We start from the raw sequence: 18,185 nt of genomic DNA, 5'->3' as shown, positions 1-18,185 counted from the left end.
GGAAGATAGTGAGGAGATCTATGAGAACTACAGTGACCACTCAGCAGAGACGCGGCTTGCCTGTGACACAACCTGGGAATATGGATTATTAGTACAGGAGATGGAGAATGTGATGGATCATAACGGTGGAGGCTCCTCCTTCTGTAGAGGCCACACGCTTAAAAGTGGCTATAAAAGTTAGTAGAGCAAGGACGCATGAAGGAAGCAGCATTACTCACAATTTCAATGTGTAAATAAACTCTCCCTTACTGTAACAGCTCATGTAATTTTTGGGTTTCTTGAAAGCCAGAAAGGCTCTATAGAATTGCATTATACCCAGGAGAGGCCCAACTTCCTCAGAAAGCCTCCCAGCACAAACAATCCAAGAGAGCTTCAGCACAAGCAGGCGCCTAAGATCACCAGAACAAGATTTTTCTGCCCTACTGATTTCATATTTTTGTCATATGCCATGTATTCCTTGGGTCATATTCTTTTGTCATATTACTTGGTAGTCTAGGCTTATAAGGTTTTGATTTAGTTATCACATCTCCCTTACTAATAACTACTATAGTCTTACTAGAAATGGTCACCAACCTAACTATAATTCCGTTTCCCAAACTCAAATAGGTCATCTAAATGGATATGTCAGTGACAGCACCTTTTTGATGATGATGTCTAAACGAAGAAAAGCGTTCTGGTTGCAGATCAGGAGGAATGAATATTCTGGCGTGTAATGGTGACTGTGGCAGAAGCAGGGCAGCATACGTCCACCACCAAAGTTGGTCACCTCCATGTGTAATTGTGAACTTCTTCATGATTCAGGTTTTCATGTCGACCAGGACCAAGGTTAATTATCTACAGACTCCTGGTTAAATCAAGACTAAAGGCACCAATTCTTACACACACACACACACACACACACACTTTATCAAATTATATCATGTATACATTTGTCAAATACACACACACCTAAGACACAAAAATCTTTCTGAGGAAAGACTTCTATGTATATAATAATAACATCCAATAACTATAGTGTCCGAGACTAAATTCCTTAACCAAATGTCTCGGTTTGTGTTTGCTTTTTGAAACAAAATAACTATGGATAGGAAGTTTATAAAGGGTGAAAATGATTTCTCATAGTTCTGGAAGCCAGGAAATCCAAGATGGAGTTGCTGACAGGGTTAGTGTATGAGGGGACTCTGTTCTTAGCTGCCAAGTGGCAGTCTATTGCTGGTGTCTCTGGGGGTGCTAGATGCCTTGACTTCACGTGGTAATAGGCAAAGGGTCAGCAGAGGTGAAGGCAGTTGCTGCTAGCCCCCTTTAAAGGCATAAACCTACTCCTGACGGCTCTCATGATACAATCTACATCCTTGAAGGCCTCAATCCTTAAAGACTACTAAAAAGGGTATTAAGTTTCAACATAAAATTTTGGAGGAGTCATACAACACAAAAATAGTTATGAGCAATAAAAGTTAATTTCTCCTCCTCAGCAGGAAAGATAGTTTACTATTTTCTGCTCAGTCTTAAATGTGAATACAGTCACTGTTCTACTATGAAACAAAAAAACAAAGGGTCCACAATGAATAAAATGCCATCTTCCTACGAATGGATCATTCTAAGGCCATGGTAACCATGGTAAACAGTTCTCAGAAGTCTTCAAGCTTGACCACTAAACCAACTGCGGCTTTCCTTAGTGTACATGTTCATTTGTTTGCTTTTTAAAGTCCACAAAGCAACAAGAATTACCTATGTCTAGAAGTCAATTTGGATGTCAGTCAATGAACAGAACCAGCCATATAATTCTAATACACAAATTAACCCATGAAAGCCTCCAAAATCAGATAAGCCTCTAATGCTTGGATTCCCTGTCCCCTCGATGACAATAAAAGGTCAGAATGTGCTCAGGAGCAGCTCAAACCATAAGACAATCCTCTCTTTTCAAATAAAGCAAGAAAGAATTGAGTTTTGCCATTTCACATCAGAAACTGAGTGCTGAACTGTCCAACCCTGGGCCATTTCGTTGTCATTGCTCTTTGCACTATTGTAATTGTTCACTTACACCAGGGCTTGGTCATCCCAACAGAATCGAGACATTTAGAGTCCATTATATATTTTAAGTACAGATTGCAAAGCCCACCATTTAATATTGAAATGACATATAAAGCTCAAGTTGCTCCTGACTAGTGTGAAAAGAAGCCATGCCTACCAGTCAGGCTACTGGCATTGTGCAGAGTCCTGTACGCAGTAAACAACCCTTTAGTGACCAAAGAGGCTGTAAATACAGTTTCTGACATGTGGTATCTCAGAAATGTGTGTGTGTGTGTGTGTGTGTGTGTGTGTGTGTGTGTGTATGTGTGTGTGTGTGTATATTTAGAAGGTATAGAAAGGTGTCTACTATCTTTACAAATAATTTCATTTCCAGAGACAATCTTACAGAATGAATCTAGAACATCTTATTGTGGCTATTTCGCTCAACACTAAATTCTATCTGAAAACAGCATGTGACAGCATCTACTATCATAAAACAAACTAGTTTAAATTTATTTGGAATATAATAGGGAAAGGGACAAAGAGATGGGTTGGTTCTGAAGTAATATAAAAGAGTTCATAAAGGATAAAGCCCAAAATCTTCAGCACACATCATGTTCTTATAATGTAGAGCCAGGCCAGCCCCACTTGCTGGCCAGCAGGATCAGAGAGGTAGACAGTCTGGAAGAGACTCCTGCGTAAGTCACTTCCTCCTCTCTGTGTCAGAATAGTACTTCTTGGGCATAAGCCCAAGGTTCTGTTTGGTTTCCCATCGACGGAGAACAGATTGGCTGGTTGCAGCATTATGCCTCCTATCTTCATCCTGCAGAGAAACATAATACCCAGCTCTAGTCTGCTGCAAGCCCGCAGTATTTAGCCTGCTGCCCCCTTTAATGCCACATCTACATTCAGACAGGTGGTTTTGATCTAGGGTTTGGGAAAGGTGAAAAGCTTAGTCTGTTGGTTTCCTAGAAGTGGTTGAGTAAAGACAAAATAGATGGGTAGAAGGCTTCTGTAGCTTGAAACAGAGAAGGAAAACCAAACTTCTTTATGGCCACCATATCAGCCTCACCTCTTCCAGCCACCTGTCTTCCCGGGGAAGCCTCTGCAGCCGGTTTTTTGTCAGCTCAAGTTGTAATCCATCGAACCTGCATTTAAACCAGCGGTGAGCTTCTTCCAGATTAGCTGTTATCTGAACACAGAAACAGCCACAAGTTCTTTTGTGTTTGGGTCTGAGAGATTTGTACCTAGACATCAGAAGACGCAAGTTCTCACATGAGCTCCTTGCAATGTGTTTGTGCAGTGCACTCAATAACTATCAGTCCAAGGACATTCTCTCTGGGTGCGGCTGTAAAGGATGAAGGCGGGCTCCTGCTAGCCATGCTCCTGGTCAGAGGATAACCTTGGCTATCAGCCACCTTTTTGTTTTGAGACAGGGTCTCTTTTTGGACTGGAACTCACCAACTAGACTAGGCCGGCTATCTAGCAAGTACAAGGTTATCCTCTGGCCTCTACATGCATGCTCATACTCAGACACAGGTATTCCCATACATGAACATACACACATGTGCATACACACAAAAAATGACTAAATGTAACTTTACTAAGGGCATGCAGAAAGTGTCATAGTTGGCATTCAAACTAGCCAAGAACTGGAGGCCAGGGAACTCACAGCATCAAGCAAGCACTCATTAGGTCCACCATTGCTGCTTCCCCTTCTGTTCCAAAGTATGTATTTGAGCTTCGGAACTCATTAATATTCTAGCCTTCATTCTGCATCATTAGGACACAGAATCCTAACTACCGTTCTCGATGGTAAAAATGAAGCTTGGTAACCTGCTGGCCCTGCCTGCTGCTCTCTGGCCTACTGTGTCAGTGGCCGACTTCACAGAACTCTGCTTGAGGGCTGCTTGTGCACGTCTCTAAGTGCCTGGCCTGGCTCACCTGTTCTGACTCCACACTGGCTTCTTTCAGTTTATTCTCCGTGGCTTCTTTACATTTCTTCAGGTGTCTGATAGTTTCTTCCAATTCCTGAAAAATGTGATAGATTGTAATAAACTTCCAATATACCATATAGAACTGAAATGCTTCAAATTTATAATATGGTGATTAGATCCTGAAAATAAGATGGGACACTTTTGAACTTTTATTTTGTATTTTCATACAATGTAAGCTATAGTCTACATGAAAAGTTTGGTTTTGGTTTATGGATTCTGCTGAGAGAAATCACTCTCTCTCTCATTCTCTCTCTCTCCATTCACCCCCCCCCCTTTCTTAAATAAAAGAGACCCCCTTATGGCTGTTAGAAGGTAGAAGGATCTCAATGGCCTGTTCTAGTTTTGGCTTTACACTGTTTGTTAATTAGGAATTGCTAAGCTCCCTGTGGCAGTAACAAGAACGTCTTCCTGCCGAGGAGAAGCTGAAGCTGAAAGTCTAGAAGACTGAGTCCAGTGCACATGGAAGCTCTAGCTGTCTTGTAAAAGCAAACATCATTATTACACTGAGAATGAAGATCTTCCATATTCCAAACCATCATGATTTCCGTATAAAATGTCCTTCAAAAGGTTGAAATGCTAGGTGTTTAGTCTTTAGTTGGAGTGTTATTTTGGAAGGTGGCAGGAACTCTAGTAAGTGGGCCTAGCTGGTTACTGGGGTATGGGAGGACACACCTGGTCCCAGTCCCCTCTCTGGGACACTCTCCTCCTGTACATGTCACCGTTTCCATGACATCCAGCCTCACCCATGTGCAGTCAACAGAGCCAGGGACTGTGGCCTGACATAACCCTTTCTTTGTGTCAGGTATCTGTGTCCTTATGCTGAGGAAACGGCTAACACACCATTTACGGATGTATTGTTTCTGTAGGGTCTAGGATAACTTAAGTGCCTTCTCCTTGGGTTTGGGCACACACACTTGTAATGACTGTGCAGAGGAATCTCACACAGCCCTCACCTTGCATCGGTTTTCTAGTTCCTGCCTTACTTTCCGCTCAGCCGCGAGTTTCAGCTCTTGCTGCTTATTTCTTGCTGCGGTCTCATACTGGCTCTTAGCTAACAGCTCCATCTCCTTCTGCAGGGTGTTCATCTCAGACACGAATCTCTGGATGCTCAGTGACTAACGGGAAAAGGGTAACATGGCGAACCTAAGTCCAAGTTTTACACTCATGGTGAGCAGAGCTTGTGGGAATCGTATCTTACCTGCTCATAGTTCTTTTGCTGATACTGGTCTTTAATTGTCTCCATTTGCCTCAACTCCATTTCTATTTGCTGAGAGTAAATCAGAAACAACAAGGAGATGATCAGTACACAGATTTGGGCTGACTGAACGTAGTTTTCAGTTTCTGCTGGATTCTACTTCCTATCTAGCCCACTGACCCCAAAAGAGCCAAGGACAAGAGCATTATCTCTACCAAAGCAGAGACGACATCACAGAAGTCACCTGCCCACTTCCCAGTGCCCTGAAGCCACTCCCTAGATATCACTGCAGACCCTCCTCATACACTGCAGGGGTGCGGAGAGGGTTAGGCTTCCCACACAACCTTCATCCTCTCCAAATTCTGCGCGTTGTTTGCCTTAGCTGACAGGTGCAGCTTTATTTGGGCCCTTTGGTTTTTGAGCTTTTCCTTGTTGCCGTTCACCACTTTTTCTAGCTCCATAGCTTTGTGTCGTAGCTCTCGGTTCGTCCGGGACACTTCCACTGATCTGAAGTTGGCTTCGTCAAGAGCTTTCTTCAGCTTAGAAGAGAAAGAAGCAAAAGAGAAGGAACAACTTTCAGCTACTATTCGGGAAGAGACATTTCAGTTTGTTCCCACAGGAGGTGGCTCAGCAGTTGGGAGCAGCAGCTGCTCTTACAGAGGTCCTGGATCCAGTTTCCAGCACCTACATACAGCTCCCAACCATCTGCAACCCCAGCTCCAGAGCATGAGGCCTTCTTCTGACCTCTGAGAGTATTAAGTACGCACACGGAACACAGACCTACACAGATGCAAAACACTTAAAAAACACATAAAAAAATAAGAACGATACAACGCGTGACTTCTGATTATGCAGATTTATGAAGCAACAAATCAAGCTATTTTCATAGTTTTTAACATTTGAGAGGAAATAAGACTTTAGATGAAGATGTGAACTTGGAGTCATGAGCTGCATTTTCACAGCATGCTGTGGAGAGAGATTAACTTCCAGTCTTAGCTTCTCCACCCAGTGTAGGTTTATATAATTAACCTCCTCAAGCCTCAGGTCCGTCCACTGAAAACTGTGTGGGTCGCCTAGAAAGCAAACAGAGCCCCCACTGCACTGCCACCTCAGAGGCCACTGCCATGCTGTAACCACGTCCTTGCTGTCACGGCTCCACGGCTCACGAGATGAAAACAAACGTGGTTACACATGCTTGGCCAGTGCTCACTAGCACTGCATCATTTTATGGTATTGCTCTGGCTGTGAAAGCATTTTAACTTTAGTCTCATGAAAAAGCACTATCTCAATGAATGACTTTACACTGTCTTGTCCCCTGCCCAGCATAGTGTCCCCCTTTCTGTGTCACTTGCTGCAGAAACTGTGGATAGGATTTATTTTGAGAGCTGAGGCTTACGAGGTTTCTGAACTATGGAGTGCAGAGCACACCTCGGCGTGCTGGCCACATGCTTTTACTCTTCAACTCTTTAAACAAACCCGAAGAGAGGCTGTGATGACCCTCGATTTGACGACAGAGGAAATGGGTCCAGAAGTCAAGTCACTTAGAGACAATGCACGAATGGCTGATACAAGCAGGCTCAGCAATGCTCAGCTGGCGCCCGCCGCGGGCACGCCCTGTGACCAGCTTTTCTCACCAGTTCGCCATCAACGAAGACAAGTTCCTTTATGGCTTCTGGTTTTAAAATTTAGACTTGTTTATGTGAATGAGTGTTGTTTGCCTGTATGTATGCATACCGTGGGTGAGCCTCATTCCCAACAGAATCAGAGAGGACACTGGATGTCCTGAAATCGGAGTCAAGAGGAGGCCGTGAGCCATGTGTGCACCAGGAGCCTATTTCAGGTCCTCTGCAAGGTCGACAGCGGCTCTCAGCACCTGTGCCATCCTCCAGCCCCAGCTTTCAGTTTTCTATGTGTTCTGGGCAATGCGCTCCATCTAATAGTTTATTTCCACAGTCAGGACACTTGGCTGAGTCCTAAAGAACATGCTTTCTATAACATATTTATACAGTGGTTTTGAGTTCACAAAACTTGTTAAGTATTATTAGTTGAAGTTAACTTGTAAACTGTGTCTCCCAATGACAATTACTACATGTAATAAACTTAGTAAGACACAATCTATCTCAAGCCATGTGTGTGTGTTTACTATTTTAGAATAATTTTTATTATTTAAAACTATTTTTAAATTTAAATAATTTGATATTCTTCTCCTCCCTCAAGTTCTTCCAGATAGCTCTGTCCCTACCCGCCCAACTTTAAATTCACTCTGTAAACAAAAATTCAACATACATAAAACCCAACACCCTTCAAAACTAAGAAAACAAACTAAAACCAGAACCCCCAAAACTGTAACCAAATAAAAGTACACAAAAATTAAAACCTTCCTCTTCAGTGTTCATGATACAACAGTTAATATGTTTATCCTTTCTCTAAAATGGCCTTTTGACTTAATTGTCCCCTTTCAGCAGAACTGTTCTTACTTGGCCCTGATTATCTGTTTTCTCCTTATTCTCCCCTACTTTCTACTGTGGTCGCAGTAAGTTCTGAATTATCCTCAGCTTGGAACCAAGAGGGCTCGAGCTTTTCCTCACAGTCCACTTCCAGTGATCTAGTGGGCGAGGCCATGAGATGAGGCAGGTCCCTCTGAGGTAATACGTCTTTCCCTGACATTTCTATTTTTGTGGCTCAGCTCTGACCAGGCTGCATAAGAGGGCCTAGCCCTGCATCTCGGTGAGACTCAAAGCTATGCTTTCATTGTTTCCTGCCTTCCAGTCTAAAAACGTTCTTACTTTGTGCCTCTCTGGAGACGGGGCTACACAGTGGATGGGGACAGACGGGCTGAGGAAGCAGTGACTAGATCTGTCAGAAGGCAGGCAATAGCTCATCCCTGGTAGGAAAGTTCTCTGCCTGGCAGGGAACTGTGTGTATCTCAAACTGCCTTCTTGTCAGTGTTGCTGCGCATGGAGAGGTGGTTGCACATCTGCCTTGCTGAGCAGAGGGATCAGAATGGCTAAGACAAGTGCAGGCCTTTCTCGCATGGCCCCATACCTCAGAAAGTTCCCTCTGAGTTGCTTTCTTTGCCGTCTCCCTCTCGGTCTGAAACTGCTTCCTCAGAGCCTCAACGCGCTCCGCATGCAACTCTGCTTCTGCTCTGGATTCCTCAGCAGCCTGCTCTCTGTTTTGAAGGAAACAATAAATCCCCTTAAAAAAATCATCTTAAGAGTTAAGAAGGATTTTCAAGAGAATGCCAGCCCTCAAAACAACCCGTGACTTACAAATGATCAGCTCAACCTCATGAGTACAGGTCAAACCAAGGAAAAGGGGGTGGGTTACCGGCAGTGTAAAATCCAACCCAACTCTGCATAAAAGGATTCAACCAAGAGTGGCAAAAGCATTCAGAAAAACAGCAGAGTGGACAATCACACAAGAGGTGACTGCTTTGCTCTGTCCTGCTTGACGTCAGACGCTTATTCTCTAGGCTTAAACTATATCGCTTCCTTTCTTGAAGCAAGGGCTTTTCATCTGAGCAGCATTCTTAGTTTGGCTTCTTTGGAACTCCTTGAAATGGTGGGCAGAATCGTGTGGTGTTCACAGCTCTTTACTATCTCGAGGACAAACGAAAGGTTTGACACCAATGGACTTAAGACTGACCAGGTGGGGGTGACCCAGGGAGTGGCTCGGCTGAGTGACCAATAGCAATCCTTTCTCTCTCAGCATCTCCTGTGTGTTCGAATGATGTCTCCATGTTCCCTACATGCTTCTAGAAGAGCCTCTGCTGATGGAGTGCACTTGTCCGCCTGGCTGGCGTGCTGAAGGTGGTAACTGTAGCTCCAGTCTCATCAGGGGCCCACACAGGGGCCCACACAGGGGCCCACACAGGGGCCCACACAGGGGCCCACACAGGGGCCCACACAGGGGCCCACACAGGGGCCCACCCAGGGTCAACAGCACGCTGATATCTTTTCTTTCAAAACCTTTACTTATTTGTATATTTGTGTGTGCATGCTCGTGAACATATATGTGCACATGCAGTGTCAGAGGAAAACCTGCAGGAATTGAGTCTCAAGTCATCAGCCTCCACAGCAAACCCGGTGAGCCATCTTACTGCCCCGCCAATAATTTCCTAATGACACCGCATAAAGGAATGGGCACTCTGAAGCCACTGGTGAAATTATTGTGTTTCGTAATTACATCCCCAAACACCTCCCACACCATACTCATCACAAAATATAAACATATAGACACATATGTGGAAAACTATTACTTATATAGTACATATTGTATTTTGATTTTCTGTCTTGTTATGTGATTGATCATCAATTCCAGTCTGCTCCCTCGGATTGACTCCAGCTTCAACAACATATCTGATCCTGAGTAGGAATGCCGTGTTCTCACCCCATTTCCTCATCTATGGGGACAACAACAATGTCTACATCAGATGATCCTAGCTGGCATTAAGGGGTGTTTAGTATAATTAATGGCCATTACAAGAAAAGGACACAGTAAATGTCAGCCATTACTACTGTCATCTTTTACGTCTAAAGTTCAAATCCTAACTTTAAACTGATTTCAAATTTAATTTATGCGTAGATTAACTTTAAAACAATTTAAAATTTCAAAATATTTAATAAGTGTGTCTCTGTGTGCGTGTGTGTATGTGTGTGTGTGTGTGTGTGTGTGCGCGTGCACACGCGCGTGTGGGCCAGTGTAAATTGCAGTATTTCATTCTGTTCTATTTGTGTCCCAAGGACTACGCTTAGATGTTGAGCCATCTCACCAGCCCTTAAGTTAACTTTTAGTTTAGTTTTCCCTTCAGGCTTCCGTTTCTGCTGCCACTTATGTAGACAGGAGCCTTAGTTTTCCTTTGTATTGTAGAAGGAACACTCACTGTGACATCTATTCAAATGGAGGCTTGCATGCTTAGTATAGCGAGGTTAACCTTGGGCCTCCTGGAATGAGGGTCTTTAACACTTATTTATCCTCCAGAGGAGACCACCCACAGCTAGTTCCTCAGACAGTTTTCTGGTTCAGAGAGCTATACTCAAACTCATGGACAGCCCTTCTCTAGATTTTCTCCAAGTGAGGCCCTCCTCTCCACCCTGGGAACAGAACCCAGCTCTCACCAGGGGCCGAGGTAGGAAATACTTTCCTTCACACAGAGCCCCAAGCCTTCACCATCTTATGGCCTGCCTGCCTTTCATCAGCCAAGTTTTGCTTCTATATAATGAGGACTTTTCCAGATCTAGATGGTTCTTAGTCTGTGTAATCTTCTGGAGCTACGGAAATGGACCCAATGGCTCCTTCTCTGGCCTCTTCTTCTTGGCATAGTGCCATGCCCTAACCCCGGTTCTACCCAGGCTTCCCCACGGAAGACCACACACTTCAGTGCATTAGTTCTCAGCTTTGTAAAGATGAACCCAAACTGTAACCTCTTTTAATGTCAACAGGGTGGCAAGCTTCCAGTGAGGTGGGCCTGCTCTCTGATGAGAATGTGAGCTATATAGATAAAAAGACATTCTGAAGCAAATGAGTCTCACCTTAGTCCTTCCTTGTCATTGACACTTGCAATATTTAGTTTAGCTGTAGTGAGAGGGATTATGATTTATGCTTTTTAAGACTGAAAATATTTCAGAAAATATATTCTCAGTATGGTTCCTCTCCCTCAATTCTTCCCATATCAGCTTACTTCCCTACCCACCCACATCCACATATTTTCTTGTACTCTCGTTAGAAAATGAAGCCATTAAAAAATGAAAAACAATTGTGAAAAGATAAAATAAAAACAAACTTCAATAGTGCAAAATGAACAAATGAACAGAAAAACAAAGAGTACCTGCATAATTTCCAGGGTATTCAGGGTTAAGAATGACTCACTAGGTAACTTAAACAATTTATCTGACTTGGGTGGGTTTTAAGATGATCCTGTCAGACACTATACAAACACTGTATTGTTTTGTGTCAGGACAGTTTGTAAAATATAAAGTAAGACCTGCACAGACTGTGTAGGTGGAAAAGCAGCATCTTTCTTTGCCTTAGCTTCTGCCCTGACCCACATAGGTGCCTCAGCCCACTGAGCCATCTGTCTCAGCTCGTACTTGCTTTTCTTGAGATAGGATCTGACTGTGTAACCCAGGCTGCTTCAAGTTCATGATCTGCTTACCTCAGCCTTCTAAGTACTGGAACTTGTGCTTCCATACCTGGCTCAGCAATGCTTTAACAGGTAGCTTAAGCTGGAAGAGACCTGAGTGTCCCCTGTAGAAGTCTTTAAGTTTGGGCTGACGTCACATCAAGAACCAGCTTGATGATGGGCAAAGGACTGAAAAGGAGAGGCACACGGGCATGCCCCAGCCAGCTGCTACTGGCTGCTGTTCAGCCATGCTTGGGTGCTGACCATGCACTAGCTGCATTAGCTGCACTAGCTGAAGCAAGAGGAAAGGCTTTACTAGCTTCTCCACATCAGCCCCTCACTCTCCAGAGCTGCTGCCCCAGCCCTCTGTGAAGCTCCTGCTTACTTGAAGGCTTCCAGGCTCTGTCGCTCACGTTCTCTGCTTTCCAGTTTTTCTTGGAGGTGATCAATCTTAGACTGCAGATGGCCATTTGTCTGGAGAGACTGCTCTAGGCTCATGGCCAGTTTCCTGTTGTCTTCTCTAGTCATATCTAGAGACTTCTGCAGTGGCTCCATCTGAAAGGCAGAGGAGTACCCGTGAGTCCAGGGCAGTCAGTAGGCCGGTCTTCACTCCTTAAACTCTGGCTATAAGTGCCACTGAAATAATCAGCCAGAATTAGAAACAAACACTGTAGGTAAACCATCACACATACACACTCACATACACATACTCACACACATATGCACACTCATACAGTCTCACACACACACATACACACACTATCACCAATACCACTCTCAGAAGGCAGTTCCATTGGAGATCAGAGAGCATGGGAGAATAGAGTTAGCTTATATTGCCTTGACTTTTAAGAGTTTCATCAGTTAGACTGTTCTCTTACAGATTCTATCTTCTGGTCTCATTCTCTAGGAGATTAAAAACTGACAACTATTCCTTGTCTACTCTCCTCAAACCAGGCTGATTAAGGGCTAATGAGACGTCTCAGCAGAAGGCACCTGCCACCCAGCTTGCTGCCTTCAGTTCAGTCCCTTGTACACATAGGAGAAAATGAAGTCCCACAGTTTGCCAAAACACAACAAACAAAAAAATCATGAAAAGGCTTATTCATGCTTTCCATAAACATGTATGTGTAGATACATATTTAGTGTGCACGCATGTATGCACATGTGTTCTCACAGGTTTGCCAGCTATCTCTGAGATTATACAGTATTTTCTAAGACATAATTCCTGAAATAATCTGTGCATTAATAAATGAGAAGAACATGGATAACAGAAGAAAAAAATCAGTCAAAATTATGCAATTACCCATTTCCTATTCATAAATATGTCACCGTCTAGAACTCCTAATGAAAAGGAACCTTCTGTTTCATCTCATTTTTCTAACAACTAAGGTCACGATAGAGCTGAAGAGCTCTAACAGCGAGCTTCTACCTCACTGCTGTGCTGGGCCTCCACAATCAGCATTCTGGCCTGCCACTGGTCCACTTCCGCTTCAAGCTTCTGTACCCTTTGTTGATTTAGAGACCTAAAAATAGAAAGCACAGGAGGTGACTGTCAAGGAGGGTACAGGGATGATGGTGCCAAGTGTGAGGTCCAGGACACCTTTGTTTTGGACGCTCAGGCTGCATTATTAGCGTTACACGTGCTCAAAATATAATAATGGCTTATTATATGATATAGCTTCATCTTCAGGGCAAGAAAGGAAGGCCCCTAAGGAACTAAAACACCGTCTCATATGTGACTCAATCATGCTTACTTGTTAGCCTATGAATACATGTTTTTGACTGATTTCCGGCAGGGCAATTTAGTGTACTGGTAAGGCTTGGCCTGAGACTACGCTTTTTGCTTTTAAGTATGACAGCTACTCTGAGATGTACTATGACAAGCAATATTTTATATATTATAATTTTGCCTTTTACAAATTAATGTACTAGAGAACACATTCATAACACAAATAAAGATAAGTACAGTGGAAAAATTCAATTCACTAGTTCTCGCGTACACACACGTAATAGGAACTGGAACAGACAGAATGCAGTCCAGAGGCACTATCAGCCTCAGACCATGTTTTCTTAGCACAAAAGAAATATTAAGTGTAATTTTTCTTTATTTTTAATTATCATTTTATGTAATTCTGAAATATTCAGTGAAATCTAGTAATTACACACAGCAAATAGTAATTCTCAGGCTCATTAACCTAAGAAAATTATTAATCTTGCAGTTAGGCTTGAATAGTGCAGAAAGCAGTAATGGTTAAAAGTCCAAAACTTCAAGGGGACATTGTCCTTCGAGCCACTATAACAGGGCAACCTGGACTTTCTGAAAAGCTTCCTAATGCCAGTTTAACCCATAACCTGCTAGTTCTTCAAACACTGTTTTAACAGTTTTTCAAGGTAAATCATACTCAAGAGACTTCTTGTTCTTCCTCAGCACGGCTGACAACGTAAGTCAGTACCTTTCCTTCTTGAGGCCCGCGATCTCCGAGTCTCTCCGACCCAGCTCTATCTGGACTTTCTCCAGGGCTCCCTGCATCTTACTGTGAGAAGCCAGCACGTTTTCCAGCATGATTGTGACCTTGCAGTTGTCTTCTTTAGCCTCTGCTAATTGTTTCTGAAAGTTTCCCACCTAAAGACAAATGAAACAAGATAGAAAAGGGAAAAAAGTATGGTTCACATTTGTTTAAGTTGTGTTTTGGGAATAAGAAAAGTCCTCCATGGGAAATGTGGCAGTGTCCTGACTATGGACACAGCACAGCACACAATTAAGTGACAATACTGGGCCAACAACCTCCTTGGTTCAGAGGTGATAGTTCAGATAGTAGGCTCAGCTGTCTTCCCATGGGCTCAGAAAAAGAACATATCTGAGATCAGCTAAAGATAAACGTCTTGGGGATAAAGTGAGGCTGCTGAAGAATTATTAGGTCTCCCTCTCCTAAGACGTAATAACACCACTGGCTGTCAAGAAGCTTGAGATGGTGAGCAAGATGGTTCAGAGTGTAAATAAAGCACTGCCACTAAGCATGATGACCCGAGTTTCCTCTCTGGGATCCATATGATGGAAGGAGAAAACCAACTCCTGCAAATTTTCCTCTGACCAATGCATACATACATATACACACACACGTACATATACACATACATACACACATACATACATACACACAAAGAAGTTCGAGTTATTGATAGAAGAAGAGATAAAAATATGGCACACATACACCATTGAATCTTATTCAGATATAATAAGAGAATTCTGTTATTTGTAGTAACATGGTTGGAAGTGGCAGACATTAGATTGAACTGAAATAACTCAGGCATAGAAAGATATATAATGTCTATTCTCACTTAAAGGTGGAAGCTAAAATCTGACCTCAACGAAGCAGAAAAGAGAGATTGCTAGAGCCAGAAGGGTGGAGGATGAACACGGAATAGTTGTCCAGTCAGTGGTGCCACAGGATGGAAGGAAACTCTAATGGGTTTTAAACAGTAAGACAACATATCTGCCAAGAATTAGTTGAATGTTTCACATACAAACAGTATAAGGAGCTAGTCATATACATACCAAATGTTCTCAAAGAGGATGACTGATAAATGTTTGAGCTGACAGAATGCTGAGTGTGGTATGACTCTTTAAACACATTTAAACAATGTTTGGGAGGGGACTGCTGCTGCTAAATCACAGAGAAACATTGTTAAGGTAAAGCCTCACAGCAAGGCCATATCACGCTAATTAAATGCAGACAGGAGGCTGGGCAGGATAGTAAAAGCCAGAATCCCAGTCCCATGGTCGGGGATGGCCAAGGACTAAGGCAGGACAGATACTCTCAGACCAGCCTGGGTCACACCCTTTGCAAAAAACAAGAGAAGTTCAAAGAAACTGCTAAGTAGAGGACCCTCAGAGGTGGTTACATCATCTATCCATCCATCAGATGGACTGCAACAGAAAACAATCAGACTCTTCTGGTAGTCACAGTGTGTCTTTACAGAAAAATATACAACTATTTCACCCTTCATTGATAGCATCTCTTTCAGAATGGGGAAAGGAAGTCAGGGCATGTGGCTTGTTAGATTTCAGAACAGATTTTCAGAGAGGGTGCCTTGCCTTCTTGTTCTCCCTTTCCTCCAACGCCTCCAGGTCCCGTTTTAACTTCTGGCTCTCTTTTAGGGCAGCGTCTCGACACGTCACTGCATGGGCCAGTTCTTCCTCATTTCTCCCAAGAATAGATTTCATCTTGGAAGGAAAAAAAATTAAAAATGCATAATTTTCTAGAGCACAACAAACCTGTGATTATAATAAAATACAAACATTTATAAAATAAACATGCATAAATATGCTTATCCACTTGAATAAATAGACCCACCTCCATTACCTATTTATCCCTTTACAAAAGACTACACATCTTTAACAACAAAATCAGTGAATAAACAGGGTGCCAGAGGCCTGCCCTGGCTGGAATGGCTTGAAGTGGGACAAAGCATCGGATGCAGACCAAAAGAGCAAGGATCTCTAGCCTTTAAACTCTCTAACTGTTCTGTGCTGAACACTATACTTTTTCATACTGTTCTGTGATTCAATAAATGCTGGGGAAACAGCTCTTTACCTCTCTCTTTAATCCACTTTATAATTCTCTGTGTTCCACTAAACACTAGAAAACTTAACACTATAAACTTACTTCATAATTCTCTGTCAATGAACACATGCTGTATGGCATATGGAATTCAGTAGAGGTTTATTGCTAAGGCTCCTTTCTCTCGCCTGGAAGCCTCACCTCTCAAAAGGCCAAGTGAGAGGGAGGCTTGGAGCAATTAACTGTTAGTGAACTAGACAAAGAACATTATGCTCATAGAAAGAAAAACTTTTACTAAAGCAAATATGCAAATATGTACACATTTATGCACATATTCATATACACATCCATTCACCTTTTTGTTGGGTCCAACCTTCTGTCTCATCAACTCACATACGTACACACACACACGCACACTCTCTCTCTCTCTCACACACACACACACACACTCACACACACACGCGCACACATGCACACACACACACACTCACTCTCTCTCACACACACACACATTTGGTGAATGGAGTAAAATCCTCTATGAGCAGGTCCCACTGATCAAGCGCCAGTGCAGAAAGAACTCGTGCATTCTGGATGAAAAATAAGCTCCATCTTTATTGATTAGAAGAAGAAAAAACTCCCTCTATACTGAGGAAAAGCCCTGTTTCTCAGTAAGAAGAAACTTGCCATTAAGCAAAAACTCATGGTAAGAAGAAGCCTACCTGCTCTCCTCCTGCTCTCCCCCTGCTCTCCCCCTGCTCTCCTCCTGCTCTCCCCCTGCTCTCCCCCTGCTCTCCCCCTGCTCTCCTCCTGCTCTCCCCCTGCTCTCCCCCTGCTCTCCCCCTGCTCTCCTCCTGCTCTCCTCCTGCTCTCCCCCTGCTCTCCCCCTGCTCCCCCTGCTCTCCCCCTGCTCTCCTCCTGCTCTCCCCCTGCTCTCCCCCTGCTCTCCCCCTGCTCTCCCCCTGCTCTCCTCCTGCTCTCCTCCTGCTCTCCCCCTGCTCTCCTTCTATTCTGCTTCTCTCCTGCTTTTACTGTCATCATTCCTAGTTCTTGTACCTTTCAGGATACATGATCACATGATATTCTCTGCCTTTCTGATAGTTCACAACAAGTTCAAACCTAAATTCAAATCATAAACTGCATAAGGAGTTACAGCAGTGATGTTTACATGTTTCCATTAAGACTAGTTATCTAATTAAAGTCATTATCTGCCCCAAGCTCTACAGGTCCTTGAGAATTCAAAACAATAATCCCTATGTCTAAGTTACCATGGTTTTGTCTAAGAGGCAAATAATCTGCCTTGTGTATCATTATTACTGAAGTTTTGTACAGCTAAGTCCAGACAATATTTTAATTTTTGTCCTTGCACCTATAATAAATTGTTCATGACTTTTAGTGGTCAGATAATGGTTTCACAGCCAGTCCAGAAAGAGTGTTTTCACTGATTATAAATCTGTTTTAAACCTGCTTCCTGTCTTAGTGCTATTAGCCCACAACACATGGAGGTTACAGAGCCCTAACTGCAGCCTTTAGATTCAGAGGGCTCAAAATTACCTGTATAAATTTAGGAATTCTCTAGAATCATTATTAGGAATTATGAAATCATCAATTTGTCTACATAGCATTGCTACAAAAGCAATTGTAGCAATGCTTTTGATCTGCAGAACATTTGCCCAATATGATCGGCTAATGTCCAGATATTATCACTTTAATATCAATATCAAATTATCAATTATTTAATAAATATTTTATTAATAAAATAATTAATTGATAATAAAATATTAATTTAGTAACCAGAAAAGCATATCAGCTGCAGGAATCAATCCTCAGATGAGATTTTTGAAAGCCCTGCAATTGGGAATTATTTCCTGCAGACTATGCAGTGTGCTTTCAGCCTTTCCTAAGTGGACATATGAGCAAACTTAATATGTAACTCAAGTCAGTGAAAACACAGACACAAGAGAAGCCGAACTATGGAGCTAAAAGTTTACAACTTTTGAAACGCAAACAATTCCAGACAGATAGAAATCAGAAGCTACCTCAATGAGTCTGGGCAAAGGAGAAAAGTGAGCACAGTTCTAGTCCAAAGAAATGGAGGCAAGAGGAGGGGAGTCAAAAGGGAGTGAGCCATCGGGGGAGTGCAGACAATCGGACAGTGACAACCAGGAGACAGCAGCAGTGCCTTCAGGGGTGTCAGCAGCTTTATCCAAAGGTATGCCAGCAGGCCCTGCCGAAACAAACTGATGCCCTGGCCACAGGACAAGCCCTCAACTTACCTGAAGCATCTGGGCGACAGTCAC

The 18,185-nt window shown here is 43.0% G+C and overlaps 1 protein-coding gene across 1 annotated transcript in view; it reads right to left on the bottom strand.

Moving 5' to 3' along the window:
• Positions 1-2,713: 2,713 nt before the first annotated feature.
• Positions 2,714-18,185, bottom strand: part of CCDC150 (coiled-coil domain containing 150) — a gene marked incomplete at both ends in the record, with an annotated part of 75,376 nt that continues 59,904 nt past the window's right edge. The window contains 11 exons of the mRNA XM_080932889.1: positions 2,714-2,833; positions 3,083-3,202; positions 3,955-4,041; positions 4,961-5,122; positions 5,206-5,274; positions 5,547-5,741; positions 8,248-8,374; positions 11,712-11,881; positions 12,756-12,849; positions 13,780-13,949; positions 15,423-15,551. Of these exons, the coding sequence (XP_080789015.1) occupies positions 2,714-2,833; positions 3,083-3,202; positions 3,955-4,041; positions 4,961-5,122; positions 5,206-5,274; positions 5,547-5,741; positions 8,248-8,374; positions 11,712-11,881; positions 12,756-12,849; positions 13,780-13,949; positions 15,423-15,551 (1,443 nt within the window). The remainder of the gene's footprint in view (positions 2,834-3,082; positions 3,203-3,954; positions 4,042-4,960; positions 5,123-5,205; positions 5,275-5,546; positions 5,742-8,247; positions 8,375-11,711; positions 11,882-12,755; positions 12,850-13,779; positions 13,950-15,422; positions 15,552-18,185) is intronic.

This window comes from Micromys minutus, assembly GCF_963924665.1.
Source record: "Micromys minutus genome assembly, chromosome: 19".
Lineage (NCBI taxonomy): Eukaryota > Metazoa > Chordata > Mammalia > Rodentia > Muridae > Micromys > Micromys minutus.
The sequence above is the reverse complement of the archived record's forward strand: the minus strand, read 5'-3'. Positions and strand labels throughout refer to the sequence as shown.